General features: G+C 40.0%; 1 protein-coding gene across 5 annotated transcripts in view; it reads right to left on the reverse strand.

Moving 5' to 3' along the window:
* LOC132815814 (partitioning defective 3 homolog) overlaps window positions 1–19,702 on the reverse strand; it is an 810,799-nt gene extending 791,097 nt beyond the window's left edge. For all 5 annotated transcript variants that reach the window (XM_060825083.1, XM_060825081.1, XM_060825084.1 and 2 more), the window contains exon 1: window positions 19,301–19,702. In XM_060825083.1, the coding sequence (XP_060681066.1) occupies window positions 19,301–19,420 (120 nt within the window). In that variant the 5' untranslated portion in view covers window positions 19,421–19,702. The remainder of the gene's footprint in view (window positions 1–19,300) is intronic.
* Between the last annotated feature and the right edge of the window lie 2,998 nt (window positions 19,703–22,700).

The following is a 22,700-nucleotide window of genomic DNA, read 5'->3' on the forward strand; positions in this document are numbered from 1 at the left end:
TTCCATCTGCCATTTTTCTACCCAAGTCATGAAGGAGGAGATAATAAGCCGGACTCAATAAATAGGAAGCAGTTAAGTGTAACGCACTGGGATTTCCAAAAGGCATTTGACAATGTACTACAAGTTAAGACAACTTCATAACAGCATATGGTACTAGAGAAAGATTGGCTAACTAATACAAGATAGAGTTGGGATAGCAACCTGTGATTAGTGGAGCAGTGCTGGGATCATAAATATTAATTTTTGTTCTTTTTTGCATACACATTTGGATGATGAACATGCACGCACTGCAGTCAAATTTTCACCTGACACAAAATAGGTGGGAATCCAAGTAGTGAGGATGGCACCAGAGTCTCCAGAAGGACACACGTTAAGCAAGTGGGCAAAATCTTGACAAATGAAATACAATTTAGGAAAATAAGAGAAAACATACTTTTCAGAAAGAAAAGGCCAGTTGAATATTATTTAAATGGAGATAAACTATATGAATCTACAATACAGAGGGATTTGGGGTGGCACAGTGGTTAGCACTGCTGCCTCACAGCGCCAGAGACCTAGGTTCAATTCCCGCCTCAGGCGACTGACTGTGTGGAGTTTGCACGTTCTCCCCGTGTCTGCGTGGATTTCCTCCGGGTGCTCCGGTTTCCTCCCACAGTCCAAAGATGTGCAGGTCAGGTGAATTGGCCATGCTAAATTGCCCGTAGGGTTAGGTAAGGGGTAAATGTAGGGGTATGGGAGGGTTGTGCTTCGGCGGGTCGGTGTGGACTTGTTGGGCCGAAGGGCCTGTTTCCACACTGTAAGTAATCTAATCTAATCTAGTCACAAAAAGCCAGTGTCATGCCCAGTATGAATTAAAAAAGGGAAATAGAGTGCAACAATAGCATAGTCTTACTAAAACTATAGAAAGCTGTATTGAGACCACGCCTGGAATACTGCGGTCAGTTTTGGTCCCTTTATCTAGGAGATGACTAAGCGGCACTGAAGGCAATCCAGAGAAAAGTTCATGAGGCTGATCCCATTTGTGGAGGAAATGTGCAACTGTCTTATGAGGAAAGACGGAATAGATTGGGCTTGTACTTATTGGAGTTCAGACGGATGAAACCAGAGCTTATTGAAACATACAAAATCCTGAAGGGACTTGACAAGATAGATGAGGAAAGGTTGCTCACCCATATGCAGGTGTCTGGAACTAGACGGCATTATCTCAGAATAAGATGTTGCACATTTAAAACAGGAATGAGGAGGAATTTCTTCTTGGAGACTGTAGTGAACTGTGAATTATTAAGTATGTTCAAGGAAGATACAGACAGATTTTTAGCCAATAAGAGGGATCAAGAGTTATGCGGAAAAGGAAGTGGAGCTGATGATTTTAACAGTAAAAAAAGTTATTATTTGAATGGTAAATGTTGCAGCATGCTGCTATGCAGAGGGACCTGGGTGCCCTTGTGCATGATTCATAGAAGGTTGCAGGTATACCAAGTAATTAGGAAGACAAATAGAATTTTGTCCTTCATTGCTAAAGAGGCTGAGTTTAAAAGCAGATACGAGCTGAAAATGTGTTGCTGATTAAAGCACAGCAGGTCAGGCAGTAGCCAAGGAACAGGAAATTCGACGTTTCGGGCAAAAGCCCTTCATCAGGAATGAGGAAAATGTGTCCAGCAGGCTAAGATAAAAGGTAGGGAGGAGGGACTTGGGGGAGGGGCGATAGAGATGTGATAGGTGGAAGGAGGTCAAGGTGAGGGTGATAGGCTGGAGTGGGGTGGGGGCGGAGAGGTCAGGAAGAAAATTGCAGGTTAGGAGGGCGGTGCTGAGTTCTACTATTTAAAAGCAGATAGGTAATGTTACAGCTGTACAAGGTACTGGTGAGACCATACCTGGAATACTGTGTGAAGTTTTGGTCTCCTTACTTGAGTAAGGATGTACTGGCACTGGATGGGTGCAGAGGAGGTCCACGAGGTTGATTCTGGAGTTAAGGGGCTTATGAGGAGAGCACAAGTAGATTGGGATTATATTCATTAGAATTCACAAGAATGAAGAGGGATCTTACAGAAACACATAAAATTATGAAGGGATTTAATAAAATAGAAGTAGAGGAAGTTTCCGCTGGCAGGTGAAGCTAGGACAAGATGACATAGCCTCAAAATTAGAGGGAGCAGATTTAGGACCAAATTGAGAAGGAACTTCTTCACTCAGAGGGTTATTAATCTATGGAATTCCTTGCCCAAGGAAGCAGTTAACACGACTGCAGTTAACACTACTGCTGTTAACACTTTTAAAACTAAGGTAGATTTTCTTTGAAAAATAAAAGGAATTAAGGGATTATGGGGAGAGTGCAAATAAGTGGAGCTGAGTCCATGAAAAGATTAGCTATGATTTTACTCAGTGGCGGAACAGGCTTGAAGGGCCGGATGGCCTACTCCTGCTCCTAGTGCTTCTGCTCTTATGTTTCAGACCAGCCACGATCTCACTAAATAGCAGAACTGACTTGAGAAGTTGAGTTGACTACCACTGCTCCTACATCTAATGGCATCAAGACATTGAAATCATTGCAAAGAAATATTTAAATATCACCTAAAAAGGGATTTTACTTGTAACTCATGTACTGTACACTCTCGAGTATATACTCGGTTCTCATCACTCTACCAGAGTATTTTTGCATACTGAAGTTGGGGAAAAAACAGAAGATAATGTATTTTCTGAAATGACCATAAGTTTAATATAATTAAAACTATTCAGCTGATTAAAAAGTAACTTAACCATCAAAAGAAGAAACATTAAGAATTGATTGGCTTTGGCTCTACTACAGGGACTTATTTTGCCAAGGTTAAGATCAAGTTCAGGCGTGAGGCTTTCCATTTTACACGGGCCAGCAGCACTCCCTGTCCATGTTCATACAATTTAGACACTTCGAATTAATCCCTAGGAACAAGATAAATTTTTCAATATAATGAAGTTGTGAAATGCAGTCACTGGAATCAAGTGGAAAAGGAAAAATGCAGGGTGGGAAAGTGACTGACTTGCCGTATAGGTTTCTGGAGGGCAATTATAGGAACTCTGATCATCATTATAATGAAACAATTATTCTTAGTGGTTGAACTAGGAGCCACGTATGGCCATTACTGAGAGGCTGATACTGGATATTTTTAATTTTATTACTACAGTCCTAAAGCAGAGAATTTTTCCAAACAATGAGTATGATAAAAGTTGATGAATGAATTATTGTATAAAAAATAAAATCAGAATAGCTTGTGGCTCGGAACCGAACTTAGGATACAATGGTGCTGTGAAAGAGGCAGCAGCTATCCAAGTACAATCTTTTGAGCATTCACACATTAGAAAAAAAAAGGTATAGACTGAATCTAACAGCAAAGAGAATAATTTTTATGGACGTGAGACATCTTATATATTATTGTGCTTACCCATCCAGACCATTTGTATAACTTTAAATTTGTAAGGTGAAGGGACTTTTAAGTGATCATGTGATGAATTACACAAAGAAGCCAAAATTGCAACCCTGCTCTTGCAGTCAGAGAGAAAGATGCTGGAGATCGGAGTCGAGAGAATGACGCTGGAAAAGCACAGCAGGTCAGGCAGCATCCAAGGAGCAGGAAAATCAACATTTCGGGCATAAGCCCTTCATCAGGAACGAGGCTTGTGGGTTGGGGCTGAGAGATAAATGTGGGGGGGTGGGGTTGTGTGGAAAATGTAGCTGAGAAAGCGATAGGTGGATGAAGGTGAGGGAGAAGACAATAGGTCAGAGGGGGCAGTGATGGACAGGTCCGGAGGGGGTGCCAAGTTGGAGGCTTGGGACTGGGATAATGATGGGGGAGGGGGAATGAGGAAGCTGTTGAAATCTGCATTTATCTTGTGTGACTGCAGAATCCCAAGGCGAAAGTTGAGGCGTTCCTCCTGCAGACGTCAGGTGGTTAGGGTTTGGCAATGAAAGAGGCCCAGGACCTGCATGTCCTTGGTGGAGTGGGAGGGGGAGTTGAAATGTTCAGCCGGGGGCGGTGGGGTTGGTGAGTGTGGGTGTCCCAGAGGTGTTCTCTGAAACAATCCGCAAGAAGGTGCCCTGTCTCCCTGACGTAGAGAATGTCCGGGTGCAATAGATACAGTAGATGACATTGGTAGGATAGACCACAGCGGTCTCCTTCTGCTCCCCAATCCCACCCCCTCCCATTTATCTCTTAGCTCTAACCCACAAGCCTCATTCCTGATGAAGGGCTTGTGCCCAAAATGTCCATATTATTGCTCCTTGGATGCTGCCTGACCTGCTATGCTTTTCACATGCTCTTGCAATCAGTATGTGCATGGCTCATGGACTATACTTAAATGGTGCTGTGGGGTCCATGGATTTCATTGCTTTTTTGCAACATAAATGGAGCAAATGACAGATGTTTGAGTTCAAGATCCTTCTGTGAGGAACTCCTGCAGTGATGCCCTGGAGCTGACATGGCTGGCTCTAAAAATCCATAGCTAATTCAAGTTGACTATGTCTCCAGGAATAGTCAGGGTCTTCGTGTCCAGTTTTGCAGGAGTTCCTTGGTGGCCTATTCAGTCAAATGCTGCTCTAAATGCCAAGATCCCTTAATGGCATTGGTGACAAATCTGCCATGATTTCAGGTACGTGTATTGCATTCATTTCTTTTTTCATTTATTCCATTTAATTTGGTTCCCTCATTCTCGGGGTGCAACACTAAAGGGAGTTTCTTTTCCAGAATTTTGTCAAATAAAATGAATAAAAAGGAAGCAGTTTGTAGCTGCCAATTTCCAGAATCCATCTAAAAAAAGATGCAAACACACAAATAATAACTGACTTCCCAGACTGACTTCTGACAAACCTAGCTCACCAAAACGTTAAATCAAGTTTTAATTAACTAGCTTCAGGCAATAATCAATAAAATGGGTTCCTAGTCAGGGGAGGCTTTACCAGGGCAATTTGTGTGCATTTATTTTTCAAAAAAAATTAATACCATGATCGAGTTCCAGCAGTTCTTCTGCCCAGCACAAAAAGTCTGACTAAAGCTGCTTCTATTCTACTGTTGCTTTAGTTCAAATTCCAATAACCTGTTTTCTGCAAGCCAGCTTCTGATATACACACCACATAGCTCACCTCATTTACCCCAGTGGCTGACTCAGATCAGGCATTTCTGCAGCATTGCAAATTAAACAGCAATTCTGGAGATCCTCTTCTGTTGGACGACAAATGGTCCAATTTGTTCATATTACTGATTAGTATAAAAAGCAGTCTCTTGTACTTCCATATTAGAAACACTAATATGGACAGTAGAACCTCAGTAATTATGAAATCGTAGGAACACATTGGGAAGAAAACATGAAAATGTTTAATCAAATAAACCAGTTTTGGCTTAAATATACAAAATGCGATGACAGTCTCATTTGCTAACAATGATTAACATCCAAAGCTAACCCCACAGAAAACTAATAGATAGTTTATACAAAGGTCAACACTAAAGGTGGGAAGTGTTGTTCAAATCAAAATTCTTGTTGAAGAAAGGTTTGTCAAAAAAAAGCAACTTTTTTTGAGCTATTAATCATTGCTTGCTGAAACCATATCCAGGAATTTGCCACACCACCAAGTAATTACTTTCCCCACCATACAATTTTTTGTACAATCAATTTTATGTTGCTGTAATCCTGAATAATTCACATCATTCTTTGTTCAATGCCAGACACACCCTCCCCATACTCTATGGCCAAAAAGATGAGCAATCATGTTGATACTAGTCTTTAAAATAACAAGAAATTACAGGGAGAACCTTCTCTCCTTGGTCTCTGGAAAAATAGGCCTCATATCCAGTCCTTACCAATAATAGTGATGCTGACAAAGGAATGTCGAGGGTGGTACATGAGTCAGAATCACAGTACAGAAGGAGATTATTGAGCCCATCACGTTTGCACCAGTTGAGCATTTTGACTTATTGCCAATCTCCTGCCTTCTCCCCACAAACCTCAAAAGTAGTTCTATTCCAATATCCATCCAATGCCCTAGAGTGTCACAACTGAACTTGTCTCCACAACACTTCCAGGCATCCCATCCCTTAACTACGACCTATGCAAATAAGTTCCCCACTTTGCATTCATTCTTTTCACCGCTCAGACATTTCAATATAACAAGTTAACAGTATGTAATCTTAGATTTTTAATCAGTAATGGGTTAAAGGTTATGGAGAGCAGGCAGGAAAGTAGAGTTGAGGCCTAAATGAGATCAACCATGATCATATCAAATGGTGAAGCAGGCTTAAGTGGCTGACTTGCCTATTCCTGCTCCTAACTTTTGAAGCAAATTGAGTATGCATAAGAGCAAATCAGAAAAGTCAACATCTATAAGGTAGTTTGTGGACTGCAAGATCACATTAACGTTGCCCTCATGAACCCATGACATTCCACAGTTACAGTCTAACCTACTTAGCTGAAATCAAATAGGTTGCCTCAAGTGACAATATGCAGCTCTATTGTGGTTAGTCTTTGTAAAACTTAGTTAAAAATCACATAATACCAGGTTATAGTCCAACAGGTTTATTGGAAATACTAGCTTTCAGAGCACTGCTCATTTATCAGACAATCCTGCCCCACTACTTATCTAATGAAGGAGCAGCACTCAAAGCTAGAGTCAAATAAACCTGTTGGACTATAACCTGGTGTTGTGAGATTTTTAAATTTGCACACCCCAGTTCAACTCCAGCACCTCCAAATCATTTGTAAAACCTAATTATTGTTCTCCATATTAATTCTACCCTAGACTGCTGGATAACTGTTGGGCCTGATTGACTTAATTATCTGAATGGAACATCCAGCTAATTTGAGCAAATAGGAAGGAAGGAAGGAAGGAATTACATTTGTAATCATAATTTTAGAGTTTAATGTTCTGCAGTTCTGCTCCCACTATCAGTCTCAGAATTCCACACACTATTTCATTCTGAGAGAAGAAAATTTCTCCTGTTCATACACTGAAAATACCAAGACTAACACCCTCCTCCCCAACACCTACACAATCCATCTAGTTTTCAACTCTCATATCCTGTAATTGTAAGTGGATTTCCCAAAGAAAGAAAATCCTCAAAAATGGCAAACAAGATATGAAGCAGACTTCATCAAATTTCCACCAAACTAGTACAGATTCTTTTTTTTCCCTTAATGTTCCTTAAAGTATCTCTGCTCTAGATTGTATAGCCTGAATGCAAAATAAAAAGGACTTTCAAAATATTGAAAACAGAACTGTTTCCTTTCTATAAGCCATTATAACATACACCACTGGATATGGGAATGTAAGAGTTTTTGCATTGGTAATGTCCTAATCCTGGGATTGGGAGGCCTGGATTCAAGTTCCATTGGTTACAGGTGGTGCGTAACTGCAACTCTGACAGCTTGACAAAAATACTTTTTGGAAAAGTTTTACAACTGGGTACGGTAAATAGATCATGACTGTTCCTACATCATAATGGAAACATCCAATACTGGCAAATTTTGCTGCATTTTTTAATTAAATATTGAATCATACATTGCCTGTGAGACAGTGTTTTAAGAATATGACTAACTTCAACATCAGGAGCAGTGAATAATGATATGAAAACAATATTGTATTTGTTAAGATTATATTTTACGTAGGTGGAAGTGAGGACTGCAGATGCTGGAGATCAGAGTCGAGAGTGTGGTGCTGGAAAAGCGCAGCAGGTCAGGCAGCATCCGAGGAGCTGGAGAATCAGGCAGCATATTATGCTATGCTTGTTTTAATAATTTAAAACCATTTTGAAATAATAGTGCAAGCGAGAAAGATGGCTCTTCCAAAATAAAATTTGCATTCCAAAAGCATCAACTACCTGCAGAACTGATCAACTCAGGTGCAAGAGTTCATCAACATGACAAAAATATGTGGGTTCTTAGTGGCCAGAAGGTTTGGGTTTAAGTTCCACCTGATCTGAAGGTGTATTAAGTCTCAACAGATTGATTAAACTAACTGTGACAAACATAGGTCAGAAAAAGAATTTACTCCTTTTGGAAGATTATTTCACTGGTAGTACTCTAACCAGACTTTAATGTTTCAACTGTTCAAATGTCCCACTGAAAGGATTCAGAAACACACACAACAGATACATTCTTCATAGCACCTGCTTAATTAGTAATGAGGGCTACAGTTTGCTTTAAAGTGTTACACATCTTTATTACTAGTATCATTTATGCAGTTGTCTGCATTTTAAATCTTTAGTATTTTAATTCTTTTTTTTTTGAAAAGGGCTGCACCAAATAGCAGGAACTCAATAATTTGAAGGGAAGAACATTTTAGAATATCCTCAAATAGGTACATTCTAACAAGAAAAAAAACTCGAAATGGAGTTATCTGTGGTTAACTTAAAAAGTTTTAGATCAGATCAAACTTCGAAAAAAAAGACATACCCTATTATCACGCAAAGATGAGTGGCAGGTCAGAAGATTGGGCAGAGTATGAAAACAGCAAAAATTAAAACAACTTAAATAAATTAATTGAAAGTTAATAAGGGGGCAAAAACAGAATACAAGAGAAAGTTGGCTAATAATATAAAAGTAGATAGGTGAAAGTTTCTACAAATATTTAAATAAGAAATGAATTTACAAAGTGAATCTCAGGAATTCATACTCATAGAAAATAAGGAGGTAGCAGATGAATTAATATGCATTTTGCATTGGTCTTCAGGAGCGAGGATACATATTACATCCCAGAAACAGTTGTAATTCAGGGAATGGATCTCAAGAATACTAAAATCAACAGGAAAGTACTAATGACTAATTCTTTGGAGCTGTGGGCTGACAAATACTTGGATCCAATTCAATTTTAACCTAGAGTCTTGCAAAATGTTTCATTGGTTTTAATTCACCAAAATTCCAGCTTCAGAGAAGTTCCATGACATTGGAAAATAGCAAACGCATGCCTTTATTCTAAAAGACAGAAAGCAGAAAACTACAGACTAGTTACCTTAACAGTCATATGGTAGGCATTTGAGGCTTTATTAAAAAAAAACTACTGTACAGCAGGGCACTAAAAAGTTCAAGGTAATCGGGGAGAATCAATGTGGTTTTCAGAAAGGGAAATCATGTTAAGTAATTTATTGGCGTTCTTTGAGGAAATAAACTGCTCTATATTCAATGGATGTACCCTGTTTAGATTTACAAAAGACATAAGGAGTCAAAGATTACTGCAGAAAATCACAGCTCATGGCGTTCTGGTGCACATACTGGCACAGACAGAAGATCAGCCAGCTGACAGGAAACAGAACAGGTATAAATTGAATTGTTCTCTGTTGGTCATATGTCAGGAGTGGTATGCACAGGGATCATTACTGAGGCCTCAACGGTTTACAATTTATATAAATGACAAGGATGAAGGGAAAAAGGCATGTTTGCTACATTTGGCGATTATGCAAAAATATGAAAGAAAGTATAAGTTCAAGGGGAAGTCAAGGTATTGTGGGACATGGGTTCAAACCCCAGTATGGCAGCTGGAGAAATCTGAACTCAATAAAAATCAAGTAGTATAACATCAAACCATTTAACCATTTTCAATTATTGTAAAAACCCATCTAGCTTATCAATGTCCTCTAGGCAAGGAAATTTGCCATCCTTACCTGTTCTGCCCTAAATGTGACTCCAGACCCATAGTAATTTTAATGCTCTGTGGGCATTTAAGGATCAGCAATACATGTTGTCATGGCCAATGGCATCTATACCCATAAGGAGGCGATAAAGAGATGTGGATAAGTTAAATTAGGAGGCAAAACTTTGACAAATGGAATACAATATAGGGATATGAAAAATTGCCCAATTTGGCAGGAATAATCAAAAAGAATTGCGAAATGGCGAGAGATTGCAGGACTGTGAGGTGTAGGAGGACCTGGGTATCCTTGTTTAGAAATCACAAAAGGTTAGCATGCAGGTACAACAAGTAAATCAGAAAACTAAAAGAATGTTATATATTGTGAGATGAATTCATTCAAAGGCAGGGAGTTTGACAGTCAGTTTTACAAAGCACTGGTGAGACCCCATTCAAAGTGTTGTTATAGTACTGGGCATTTAAGGAAGAATGCAAATACACTGGAAGCAGTTCAGAGAAGTTTTACTGGACTAATACCTCAAGTTGTCTTGAAGAATTATTTGACTTGAGTTTCAGAAAAATAAAGAGGAGACTTGATTGAACATACAAGATGCTATGAATGTTTTGACAGGGTGGATGTGGAAGTTGTTTCATCTTGCAGTTCTCCAGCACTAGGACCACTGCCAAAATAATAGGTTGCCTATTTTAAACAGGAGTAGAGGAGAAGTTTTCTCAGAGGGACAGTGGTAGAAGCAAGATCCATAGATATAGAAGCAGAATTAGTCCATTCGGCCCATTGAGTCTGCTCGACCATTCAATCATGGCTGATATGTTTGTCAACCCCATTCTCCATACTTTCCCCTTTTAAGCTTTAATCCCCTTATTAGTCAAGACGCTATCTACCTTTAATAATTTCAGTGCCTTCACCTCCAAACTTCTGTAGCAATAATTTCTATAAATTCACCACTCTTCAATGAGGTATACTGCACTCTGTTCTATCATCCTGATGAACTTTGTATAGCACAATCTGCCTGTACAGCCTACAAAACAACACCTTTTGCTGTATTGTGATACATAAGACAAAAATAAATCAAACTCAATGTTGCAAGGCATCATCCCTTCATCCTCAGGCTGCACCATGGGTCACAGTCTCTCCTACTCATGGAAATATCTGCTCCAACCCCACTTTATCCAGGCCCTTCAACATTCTCGAAGTTTCAATAAGATCTCCCCCAACCTTTAAAGTCCATTGAATACAGACCCACAGTCCTCATATGACAAGCCCTTCATTCCCAGAATCATTCTTGCAAACTCTTCTGGAGCCCATCCAAGGCCAGCACATTCTTAGTTATTGGACCCAAAACTGCTCAATATTCTAAATGCAGTCTGACCTGAGCCTAATACTGCCTCAGCAGTACATTTATGCGCTTGTATTCTAGCCCTCCTGAATGAATGCTACCAACTACATTTGCCTTTCTAACTGCCAACTGAATTGGCAAATGTAAAGTGAGAAGATAAACCATGATGTTATTGAAGCACAGCAGGTTCAAACAGCCAAGGAACCTGCTCCTAATTCGTATGTCATTTGTTCTAATGGATAAATTCAGGGTAGTGTATTTTGATAGGAAGAATGAAGAGCCTAGATACTAGTAAGACAAATAATGAAAATGGCCAAAATGACTACTGATAGGACCAAAAGGATATGATGGTATAGACAAAATAGCAATATAGATTAAAAGTAAGGTTTATAGAAAAGCAACAAAGAACAGGGGATAGTCCATTTCTAGAAGGACAATATTGAAAGAGAGGGCAGTTATATTAAACTGCCATATAACCTCGATGATGATTTGACCTCACTGGGAGTGCTGAGAACTGTTCTGGCTTTTGGAGAAGGTATAAAAAAAGATTTAGGTGTAGTAACAGAACTGGAGGTTAGATCTACCAGGTAAGATTCTATGGTCTAGGTTCTCTTCTTGAGCAAAAAAAGAGACCTGAGGGATGAACTGATAAAGTTCTTTAAGATTAGAAAATGATTCATAAACTAAAAGTAGGGAAATGTATCCACTTGTAAGAATATCAGAACGAGACACCATAAATTTAAGATAGACACTAACAGGAAATTTGGAAAAAAGTCTGAAGCAGCAGCCTATTAATTAATAAAACTCTATCAGACACTGAGACGGCTTCAAACCAATGCTAAAAACATACAATAGTGAAATTTATAAGGATACGTTGAATGAATTCAAAGGAAAGGATGGAAGGACCTCATAAGGAATATAAATATTAGCGTAAATATGTCTGACTAATGGTCTGTGTCTAAGCAACAAATAATGTGCAATTTTTTACAAGATGGCAAAAAGTGAGAACCCTGGATCATCTGACGACTGCCTTTGACCAAGGTTGAAAGATGCAGAACATTATTTGCGTTCATTATCCGAAAATCTTGACAGAACACAGAGGAACGGAGAGGAATCATGCCATTAAACACTTAATTTATATATATTCACTACTGTATGCAGTATTCTGTATATTCACCACTGGGAGATCAAAAAAAGATGATGCTCTTAATAATGAAAATTAGAGATGGTTTCTGGAATGAACAGGACCTAGCTTTTAACTACATTTCATAAATGTAGTTAAAAGTTAGGTCCTGCTCTATAATTATATTCATAAAGTATATCCCCAGACATTCCACATTATTACCAAATTAGACAAATTAATGTCCTCAATATTTCTATATAATTTTTTTGTCAAATTGGCTAATCCTTAAAGATTTACAAAGAGAGACCATCTTGCCACCAGCTCCCCAATCACTATGATTCAAAAGATGATTCAAATACCATCGGGTTCAATATGAATCAGTTACACAGGAATAAACCCCACAAGGCTACATTCAATTAGACTTTGGTTGGTCGATACTTTAACCTAAGGGTCCTCTTGCGGTGTAGAGATAGCGTACTTACCCCTGAATGGAGAAAACCGGGTTCAGATTCCACCTGCTCCAGAGGTGTGTAATAACACATCTAAACAGATTCATTAGAAAAATGGGTTCTGTAGCTTAAGCTCACATCACAGAACAGCAAGTGACAAAAGTACATCTGGCAACAGATTTCATACTGGTCACTTCCACTTCCTATGTAGACAAGCAGGAGGCTAGAAGAACACAGCAAATCAGGCAACATCAGGAGGAGAAGTCAACATTTCAGATATAACCCAAAACATTGACTTGTCCATCTCTTGATGCTGCACAGCTTGCTGTATTCTTCTTGCCTCTTGCTCGTTGACTTTGGATTCCAGCATCTGCAGTTTTTTTGCCTCTAACTTCCACTTACTACAACAGGAATTTGTGGCCTTTGCAAATTAGATCACTGATAAACATTTCTGAAGTTGTCCAAGATTATTTCCCTCGATGAACTCTCAGCTATCTATCCGGACTGGAACGGAGCAGTTAGTATGCAGTCCCCAGTGCAAAATTAAACATTTTACTCTATGCAACAAACACAATGATGGACATTCATAATGCAGGTAAAACATAACAGCTCTGTGCTTTGTAGCCAAGTAATTGACTTGACCCAAATAATAGACCTAATCAGAAAATTAATGAGAGAAAAGAAAATATCTCTGACTATCTAAAGTGTGATCCAGGAACAAACTTCAAGTTATGGGTCTGAGTTAATGTAATCCATCATCTCAGTACCTAAGGGCCTTACAGCTCAAATAACTGTTTGACAACCCAGTAGGTTTCATATAGCTATAATCTTAGAAGACATACAAAAAGGGGAAAAGAATATAACAACATGCCTAGCTAAAAGGTTATCCCACAATTAATTCAAGAAATAAGAGATTTTGTGGCATAAGTAAACAAATAATATATTAGTTTAAAGCAGTCATGAATCAGCATGGATGATGTCATTTTTATGCATATTTAAAAATCAAAAATCACATTTGCAACTCATTACATTGAATAAGGATTGATAGTGCAGAAATAGCATAATGATGTATTATGTTAAATTAATCTACTGTGTAGAAAAACTGTGGGACCGGACCACAGCCAGCTGTAATTTGACACTTGAATCATCTTGCAACAGATCTGGGTCCCAAATACAATTTACCAGTGCAGATTGGCTAACAAAATAGAATATTTCTCCTAAAAAATACCAAGCAACCAGATAAACGTTAAGTACTTAATGTACTACTCAGAACAGGGGTTAATAAACAAATGTCTACAAGTAAAACAGCAAAAATCAGAAACATAAACAGAAAATGTTGCAAATACACAACATGTCAGGCAGTATCTAAGAATGTCAGAACTACGAACAGAAACAGCCATGCAACGTGTGGAGAAAGAAACCTCTAACATTTCAGGTCAGCAGTCTTCCAAGGGAACTAGGAAAGATTCAAAACTTAAATTTCTGTTAAGTCAGAAAATGGGCGGAGGTGAAGGTAGGAAGAAGACAGGAGTAATTAAAATGACAAAAGGGTTAGTGACAAGACCAAAGGAAATGACAGCTTGACAAGTAAAGCAAGTGTCTTCTCTCTGCTAATTTTGTTTCCTTTCATTTCAGTTCATAATCTAAAGTTGATTTTGAAAAACAATCACAACCAAAAAGATGGTCTTAAAATGGCAGAATGATTAAAATGTCTGAAAACAAATGCAAGAAAATATTTGGAAGGCAAAATGGGTGTTGACAGTACAGCCTCAAATTGCTGAACTTGATGTTGAGACCATAAAGTGCCCAACTAAAAAAAAAGTTTTGTTCACCTGCCTTATGATGAACTTAATTACAGTACTGCAGAAAACAGGAACAGAGAATTCAGTGCAAGAACAATGTGGAGAATTAAATTGTTAGGTGACTGGAAACTCAGTCACAACCACAAACTGGACCAGTACATTCTGCACAGGAGAATAGACACCCCCGTAAGCAGAGGATACAATAGACTAAACTGAGAATGGTAGTCACTGTTTAAAATGGAGTCTACTTCTGGCCTTGGACGGTGAGCAGAGAGCTAAAAGGTCCCATGCACTTGTGGTTTTACAAACAACAGAGAGACAAGTAAACATTTGAGGGGTGACTGAAAAGTGAACCAGGCTGAAACATCCAACAGCCTGTATCTTCTCTTCAGCTTTCCAAGGGAAAGGAAATGTGACTAATGACATCACACTGGAGGTGGCAGAGGATAGTCTGTTGAATACAGAGTCTAGGTGAGAGATAAACTCAAGAGGAACCAGATCTGGTTCTGGTAGGGAAGGGAAGAGCTGAGAACAAAACTTCAAGAATGAGACAGACACAGCAAAGGACTCTATCATCAGGTGGAGAGAATTGTCCTTTGAAGATAAGATGTGATATATTAGAATCACTGATATGGAAGATTGTATCAAACGAATATAACAGAGGAGGAGAGTACAGTGTGCCATTGATACACTGTCCAGGTCTCACTGTAGTACAGAAGTGCAGTGATGCTGTCTTGTACACGATGTTCCGTTAATCTGCAGAGGTCTGTGGTTAAATACCACTACAAAGTTTACAGAATGCTGAACTGGCACTGCTCTCACTTGGGATCTCCTTGTCAATGGCAGACTGTTGACAAGTTCTCTGGGCAGAAAAGATATCGAGCTGCGCTTGAATGAGTTTCAGTTCTTCTCTAAACTTAGTACAATTCTCTAAAATGCTTAGAGTGATATTTGATCATTTAAAATTGTAAATATTTAGAAGAAAATCACGATAGGGTTAAATCAAGTTGAATGGAAGGAGATTCCTGTGAAGCATAAACATTGGTCCAAGTTTCTACACTGTAAATCATTTCTAATTCTTCAGGTTTTAATACTTGTACTCATCTTAGGTATTATGTTCCCTGCTCACTAGTGAATTTTTTTTTCACTAATGTACAATTTCAAGGCATCATAAAATTACATACTGAGATTTGTTTGAGGTATTTCAGTTCAGCTACATCCTTTCATCTTTGGTATATCATCTCAGTCAAATCGCTACTGTGCCATTTCATTGGCTTCCAATAGTTCTTTTTACAATTAATTTACAGGATATTAGTGTCATTGGCAATCACTAACAGAATCTGGATCAGTGGTTCTGGAAGAGCACAGCAATTCAGGCAGCATCCAAAGTGCAGCCAAATCGACGTTTCAGGCAAACCACTAATCCAGAATCAGTTTTCCAGCATCTGCAGTCATTGTTTTTACCTCAATCACGAACAGAAGTCAAACAATGATGATGATGAACACCTTCATGAACTGCTGCACCCACAGTGCTGTTAGGAAGGACTTCCAGCTATTTTACCCAGCACTAGTGAAAGAATAGCAGTATAGTTCCAAGTTGAGATCATGTGTGGTTTGGAGAAGAAATTCGTCCGTGGTTGTCACTCTGTGTGCCTGCTGCACTTGTCCTTTGAAATGATAAAGGTTGCGGATTGGAAGGTGCTGTCCGTGGACTAAAATCTTGAATCAGATGCTTATCAGCATGGCACTTGCACATAATCTAGACCAACACCTCAGTCTATTACTCAAAGAATACGACATTCTCAGAGGTGCTTATGTTCATGTAGAACAGAAAACCAAGAATTAAAACTGCATATTCAAACTAGAGCAGCACGGTTTCCTCAATTGTTCAACAGCTTTAAAACCATTCAAAATAACTGAATACTCATCTCTTTACTGTTTGAGGTTGTGCTGTGTGCAAAGTGTCACATTTCTCTGCATGTTAAGAATTACTGCAGTTCCAAAATAATTCAACAGACATCAAGTGTTTTGTGACATCCTCAATGACCTGTTCAAGTGCTGTTTGTATATAAATATGAGATCCATCCTTCCTACCCAACATTCCGCACAATTCATGAATATTATGCTTGCATTCTTGTTGCATTTACAGACAAAATCCTACATTTGATTTCCTATCTTCCACGGTATCAGTATTAAAACTGTCATTGAAAATTCTCCTTGAACATAAAAAGCAACCAACAATTCCTCAGGTGATGAAAGACTTCTTGTAGATGAGAATTCTTTTTATTCTTATATAGTGAATTTGTTGAGGTTTTATCTTGTGCAAGGCCAATTGAAAACTAGACATTAAACAAGCAAGCAAGTTTACTGAATAACATTTAAAATTAAGCTTCTCTTCAATAGTAGTAAAAAATTATACACTCTCATTACAAAACTTGCAGCTTGGGTGGCAAGGTTTATGACACAAAGAATATATCATCACATTCTTTCAAAATCAATCCAAAGTATACCTCAAGCAAACTATTTAGCCAATGATTAGAATATTTTTGCATGTTTCTTGCATAGCAAACACATTTTTAAATTCCAACTACACACAAACACACAGAAAATTAATCACAATTATGATCAAGGAATGCTAAACATGTTTAGGCAGTGGTTTTGTGGCACTGTGAAGTAATACATTTACATCAGGCTTCCACTAACATCTAAACTTCTATTTCCCATGCATCTCAACTATTTATCAAAAAAGTTTTTGGAGAAGATTTCTAGTTTGGGTTGTAGGTTTGCTCACTGAGCTGGTAAATTTGTTCTCCGGTATTTCGTCACAATGCTAGGTAACATCAGTGAGCCTCCAATGAAGTGCTGGTATTCTGCCCTACTTGCTATTTATGTGTCTTGGGTCTGTTGTAGTGCGTGTTATCATTTCCAGTTCTTTCTCTGAGAGATTGGTAAATGGGGTCCAAATCGATATGTTTGTTGTTGGAGTTCCAGTTTGAAGCTGAAAATGCGCAGCAGGTCAGGCAGCATCCAAGGAACAGGAGATTCGACGTTGGCTTATGCCCGAAACGTCGAATCTCCTGTTCCTTGGATGCTGCCTGACCTGCTGCGCTTTTCCAGCAACACATTTCAGCTCTGATCTCCAGCATCTGCAGACCTCACTTTCTTCCTGTTCCAGTTTGAATGTCAGGCCTCTAGGAATTCCTGTGCATATCTTTGTGTAGACTGTTCCAGGATGGACGTATTGTCCCAGTCAAACTGCATCAGATGAAGAGGGACACCATCCTGGGACAGGCTAAAACAAAAACACACACGGGAATTCCTAGAGGCCTGGCATTCAAACTGGAACTCCATCAACAAACACATTGATTTGGACTCCAGTTACCAAACTCTCAGAAAAAGAACCAGAAGTGATGTCACCCACCAGAACAGACCAAGCCACATAACTAGCAAGTGGGACAGAACACCAGCACTTCATCGGAAGCTCACAGATGATGTTACCTAGCATGGTGATGAAACCTCCAGGAACAAATCTACCAGCTCAGCGAGCAAACTTACAACCTGATTGATCAAAAAGTTAGTCCATTCATGAAGCAGGCAATATAATTTCTGCCAATTACCCAACTCAACCCAAACAACAACTAGCATTGGAATACAATTCAGCTCAACTAAAATAACAAATTGACTGGACAGAAAAATACAAAAAATAAATGTTACCACATATATATGGTAAAAATTGTGTGGTAAATGAAAAGACACTGTCCTTAACTATCTAATTTTGCCTTTGGTCAAATGTTAAAAGATGCACATGGCATGATTTTCAAGGTCACAACTGTTCAGACTGCTTCTAAATAATTGACAGGTTTAAGAAAATTACACTTCCATTTGTTTGGTGTTGATTATTAAAAAATCAAGTTAATGGGCTCTTAAATAATTACAGTATACACCGATTGTACATTAACCTAAACAACTGATCAGTACTGAAGGTCCATGTAATTTAGTTATATTTACCGACTTTGGTCCATTGGCTGAACTTTCCAACGCGAATGTTGGTTTTTAATACTTTTCCAAAAAAGTGAACACTGGCTTAATTACCCAACACAACTAGCCTGAAAACATTTCAAGCTAATTTTAAAGTTACAAGATGTTCTATTCACTATAATGAGATGACTGTAAATTAGACATCAGTTTAAGGGGAGCAGTGTGTCCACCTCAAGCAAAAACCCATTTCTTTTGTTTTTTGATCCGAAAACAATGTTATGGAGCCAATGAATTCTGATCCCACAAACGCAATCATCTCATTGACAAGACTGACTGGAAATGGGAGAGGACGGGGGGGTAAAAAACAAACATGGGTTCCTATTCGCATTTCGATATCTGCAGTGAATGGAGGACTCATTTTCCTCACTGTCGCGACTCATCGACGGGATTTAAATCAATCGCTCGAAAACGTGAACCCGAATTCTTGTCAAACACTTCCAGGGAAGGACTCCGGGGCCTCTGTGTTTGGGAAAGCCTCGAGCTGGAGTTGAGTCACCTTCTTCTCCCAGTCCTCAGCCGCCACATTCCACCTCAAACCAGTTGGGTTTTTCGTGGGGCGGGGGTGGCGTAAACAAAATAAATTTCGGGAGAGGGTACTGGGGGGGGGGGGGGGGGGGGGAAGAAAAAACAAACACACCAAGTTCGCTGCGGGATAAAGTTGCGGACAACTTTCTTCTTTTTTTCCCAAAAAAAAGCTTCAAAAACTTGGTGGGGGAAAAGGAGGGGGAGGAGGCCATGAGAAAAGCTTTAAAGTTTGTGGTCGCGATTTGCACTTTATTTCCCTGTCGTGTGTGTGTCTCTTCCTGCACTCACCCTCCCTCTGTGAGGGAGCTGAAAGATTGTATCCAGCATCAATATCAGGAAGCGCCATGTTGCTCCCGACTGCTCTCTGGATACATTGTGAACACCGCTCGCTACATTGTGTCCGCTCCGCACTCACTCACCTTGGCGATGGCTCGGCGGTACCTAGTCACCGCCTGTTGGATCAGGCTGTGCACTGTGATGGCCCCATTTCCACAAGGAACAACCACCCTGGTCCTCGCGAAGCAGACGGTCACTTTCATTACTCCTCTCGGGAACAGCGCGTTGCTTATGTTGCACAAGGCTCTTGTCTCCGGAGCAGCAGCCGAGAGCGCCTCGGCTCAAGCCCAAAATAAAGAAGGGAGGCTTGCTCCTCTTCCCTTTCCCTCCCGGTTGCAAGATTGTATCTTTTCTCCTCTTTCTTTTTTGTTTTGTTTGTTATTCCGCCCCGTGCGATGAAATGCTCTGTTGCATGGTAGCGCTGTTGTGCGAGCGGCCCCGCTCGGCTTTAACACGGCGCCGCTTCCTGCCGCCACCTGTTCCTGCTGTTTGTGGGAGTGGAGCCGAGTGCAGTCTTCACGGAGAAAGAACCCAAAGTCAGGGAAGCAAGCACGGAGCCACCCAGTGTCTCCCCGCCCTGGCCGCTCACGGCACTGCAACGTTGCGAGTCCGGTGCTCGCCTTCAGCCGCACACAGACAAACATTCTGAGCCGCACAGATTGTGCTAAAGATAAATCATTACCGTTTTAATGCTAAAGTCACCAGTGCCGCGTACATCCATTACCATACCCCCAATGTCCTTCTTCCCTTGCCCTGTGTTACGTGAAAAGAGAGCTGTCGCTTAGAGAGTGCAGAGTTTAGATCAGAGTGGTGCTGGAAAAGCACAGCAGGGCAGGCAGCATCCGAGGAGTGCAGGCAGAGCTGCAATAGGTGACCAGAAGACAGTCAAGGAGGACCAACTAGCGAGAACACAGGGGGTCTCTCATTCTCCAGTGTAAGAGAGATGGTTCCTTGGCATGATAAGTACTGGAGTGACAGAGTATTCAGAAAAGGAAATAGCACTTTCTGTAGATATGAATCCAGAAAGGTATGTTGTCTCCCGAAATACCAGAGGCAAGGATATTACTGAGTGGCTATAGGACGCTCTGAAAGGGAAAAGTGAACATAGAGAGGTCATTATCCAAATTAGTGGGCACAGGTAGAAAGAGGGTGAGTCTTGTAGGAAGAACTTCATTGGCTGGTATGGAGATTATCAGTGTGGCTTCAAAGACATTAATATCCAGATTATTTCCAGTACCAAGCATTAGTCAATACAAAAGTAGAAGGGTGGAGCAGAGAAATGTGTAGTAGGAGAAATGGCGTACGAATGAGGGATTCTTACTCCAGTGGGGACAGTTCTTGGGAAGCTGGGACCTGTACATACCTAACAGGACTGATGTCCTCACTGGATGGTTGGCTAATTGGCAGATGATGGGAAACAGCATGTAACATGAGAAAGGAGAAACAAGGACTGCAAAGGATTAGTGGAGACAGACAGCATTAAACTAAGATTTGATAAAATAAAAAAGAAATGGAATGAGATATAAATTTAGATTCTGGGCAGATATATTGGTGTTCTGCATCCACTGACACAAGTGATATTATAATGTCAATATTCCTTTATAAGAGGGGTCAATGACAAAATCTACTTCAAGCAAGGAAACAGTAAAGGTATAAATTGGGTGTATTCTAAAGTGCAGATGTTATAGAGGAATAAATGTGTTGTTAAATTATAGAGAAGTACAAAAAAAACAAAGAATAGTGAGAATGGGGTCTTTAAAACCCCAACTAGAAACTGGGGTATTAATAACAGTATAAAGAGCAGAGGTGGAGAAGAATTTTGGAAGTGCATTTCCATGATTTGGATGAGTGAGGAGGACATTGCTGGATCTGGTTCAAGGAATGAGTGGGTTGAGTAGACCAAGCATCAGTCAGGGAACGTTTAGGAAACAGTGATCATCGTATCATAAGATTAGGTAGGCTATGGAATGGAACAATGTGAAATTTAGAGTATAATTGCTTAATTGGAATGGAGCCAATTTCGGGAGGGTGAGAACGGATCTGCCCCAGGTAAATTGGCATTAAAGCGTAGTTGACAAAACAATGGTCTATTTTTAAAGAGGAACTGGAACAGTTGCAATCAAGGTACATTGCTAGGAGAGACACAGGTGGGATAAGCAGACAAAAAACATGGAGAGTAAGATGACACCAAGTTGAAAAGTCCACAGGGGAAGTAAGAGAAAACTGACAATTAATATGAAAAAGAATCCAAAAGTTTTTGGAATATAAATAGGAAAGAGTAATATAGAGGGATGGTGCTGACGAAAAATCTAAAGGAGGTCAAACTACGAACAGATCTAGCAGCTCAAAACTGGTCCTCCATAAGGTGCTGTGGGTTATCCACACATGCAGACTTATTCTTCAATATAATCTGAAACCTCATGGCCTGGTATATCCCCCACACAACCATTACTGTCAGGCCAGGGGATTCACTTCAATTCAATGGAGTATGCAGGAAGGCATGCCAGGAGCAGCACAGACACCAAAAAGGAGAAAGTGAGGATGCAGATGTTGGAGATCAGAGCTGAAAAATGTGTTGCTGGAAAATTGACTCCACATGATATCAAGAATGGTTGGGAGACTGCAAAGACTCTGGGCCACAGCAATATTACTGAAGACGTGCTCCAGAACTTGCTACCCTAGGCAAGCTCTTCCAGTACAATGAAAACACTGGCATCTATCAAAAAATGCAGAAAATTGCACAGGTGTGCCGTGTACACAAAAAGCAGGACTAATCCAACTTGGCCAATTACTGTCGTGTCAGTCTGTCCTTGATTATCAGAAAAGTGATGGAACGTGTCATCAAAAATGCTTTCAAGCAAAACCTGTACAGCAATACCCTACTTAGTGATGCACAGTTTGAGGTCTGACCAGGCTACTCAGCTCATGACCTCATCACATCCTTGGTTCAAATATGCTCCCAAAAGCTGAATTGCAGAGTGAGACCCCTTGATATCAAGACTGAATTCAGCAAGTGTGGCATCAAGGACCCTTAGGAAAACTGGAATCAAAGGGTAGGGGCAAACTTTCTGCTGATTGGAGTCATACCTGGCACACAAGAAAATGGTTGTTGTGTTGGAGGTCAGTCATTTCAGCCCCAAGACGTCACTGCAGGAGTTCCTCAGGGTAATGTCCTGGGCCCAACTGTCTCCAGCTGCTTCATCATTGATTTTCCTTCCATCATAAGGTCAGAAGTGGGGATGTTTGCCAACGATTGCACAATGTTCAGCACCATTCACGACTCCTCAGATGCTGAAGCAGTCCATCTTCTAATGCTGGACAATATCCAGGCTTGGGCTGACAAGTGGCAAATAACACCACCAATAAGAGACAATCTAACCATCGTCACTTGGCATTCATTGGTGTTATCATCACTGAATCCCCACTTTCAACATCCTTGGGGTTACCGTCGATCAGAAGCTCAACTGAACTCATCAACATAGT

This window comes from Hemiscyllium ocellatum, chromosome 5 (assembly GCF_020745735.1).
Source record: "Hemiscyllium ocellatum isolate sHemOce1 chromosome 5, sHemOce1.pat.X.cur, whole genome shotgun sequence".
Lineage (NCBI taxonomy): Eukaryota > Metazoa > Chordata > Chondrichthyes > Orectolobiformes > Hemiscylliidae > Hemiscyllium > Hemiscyllium ocellatum.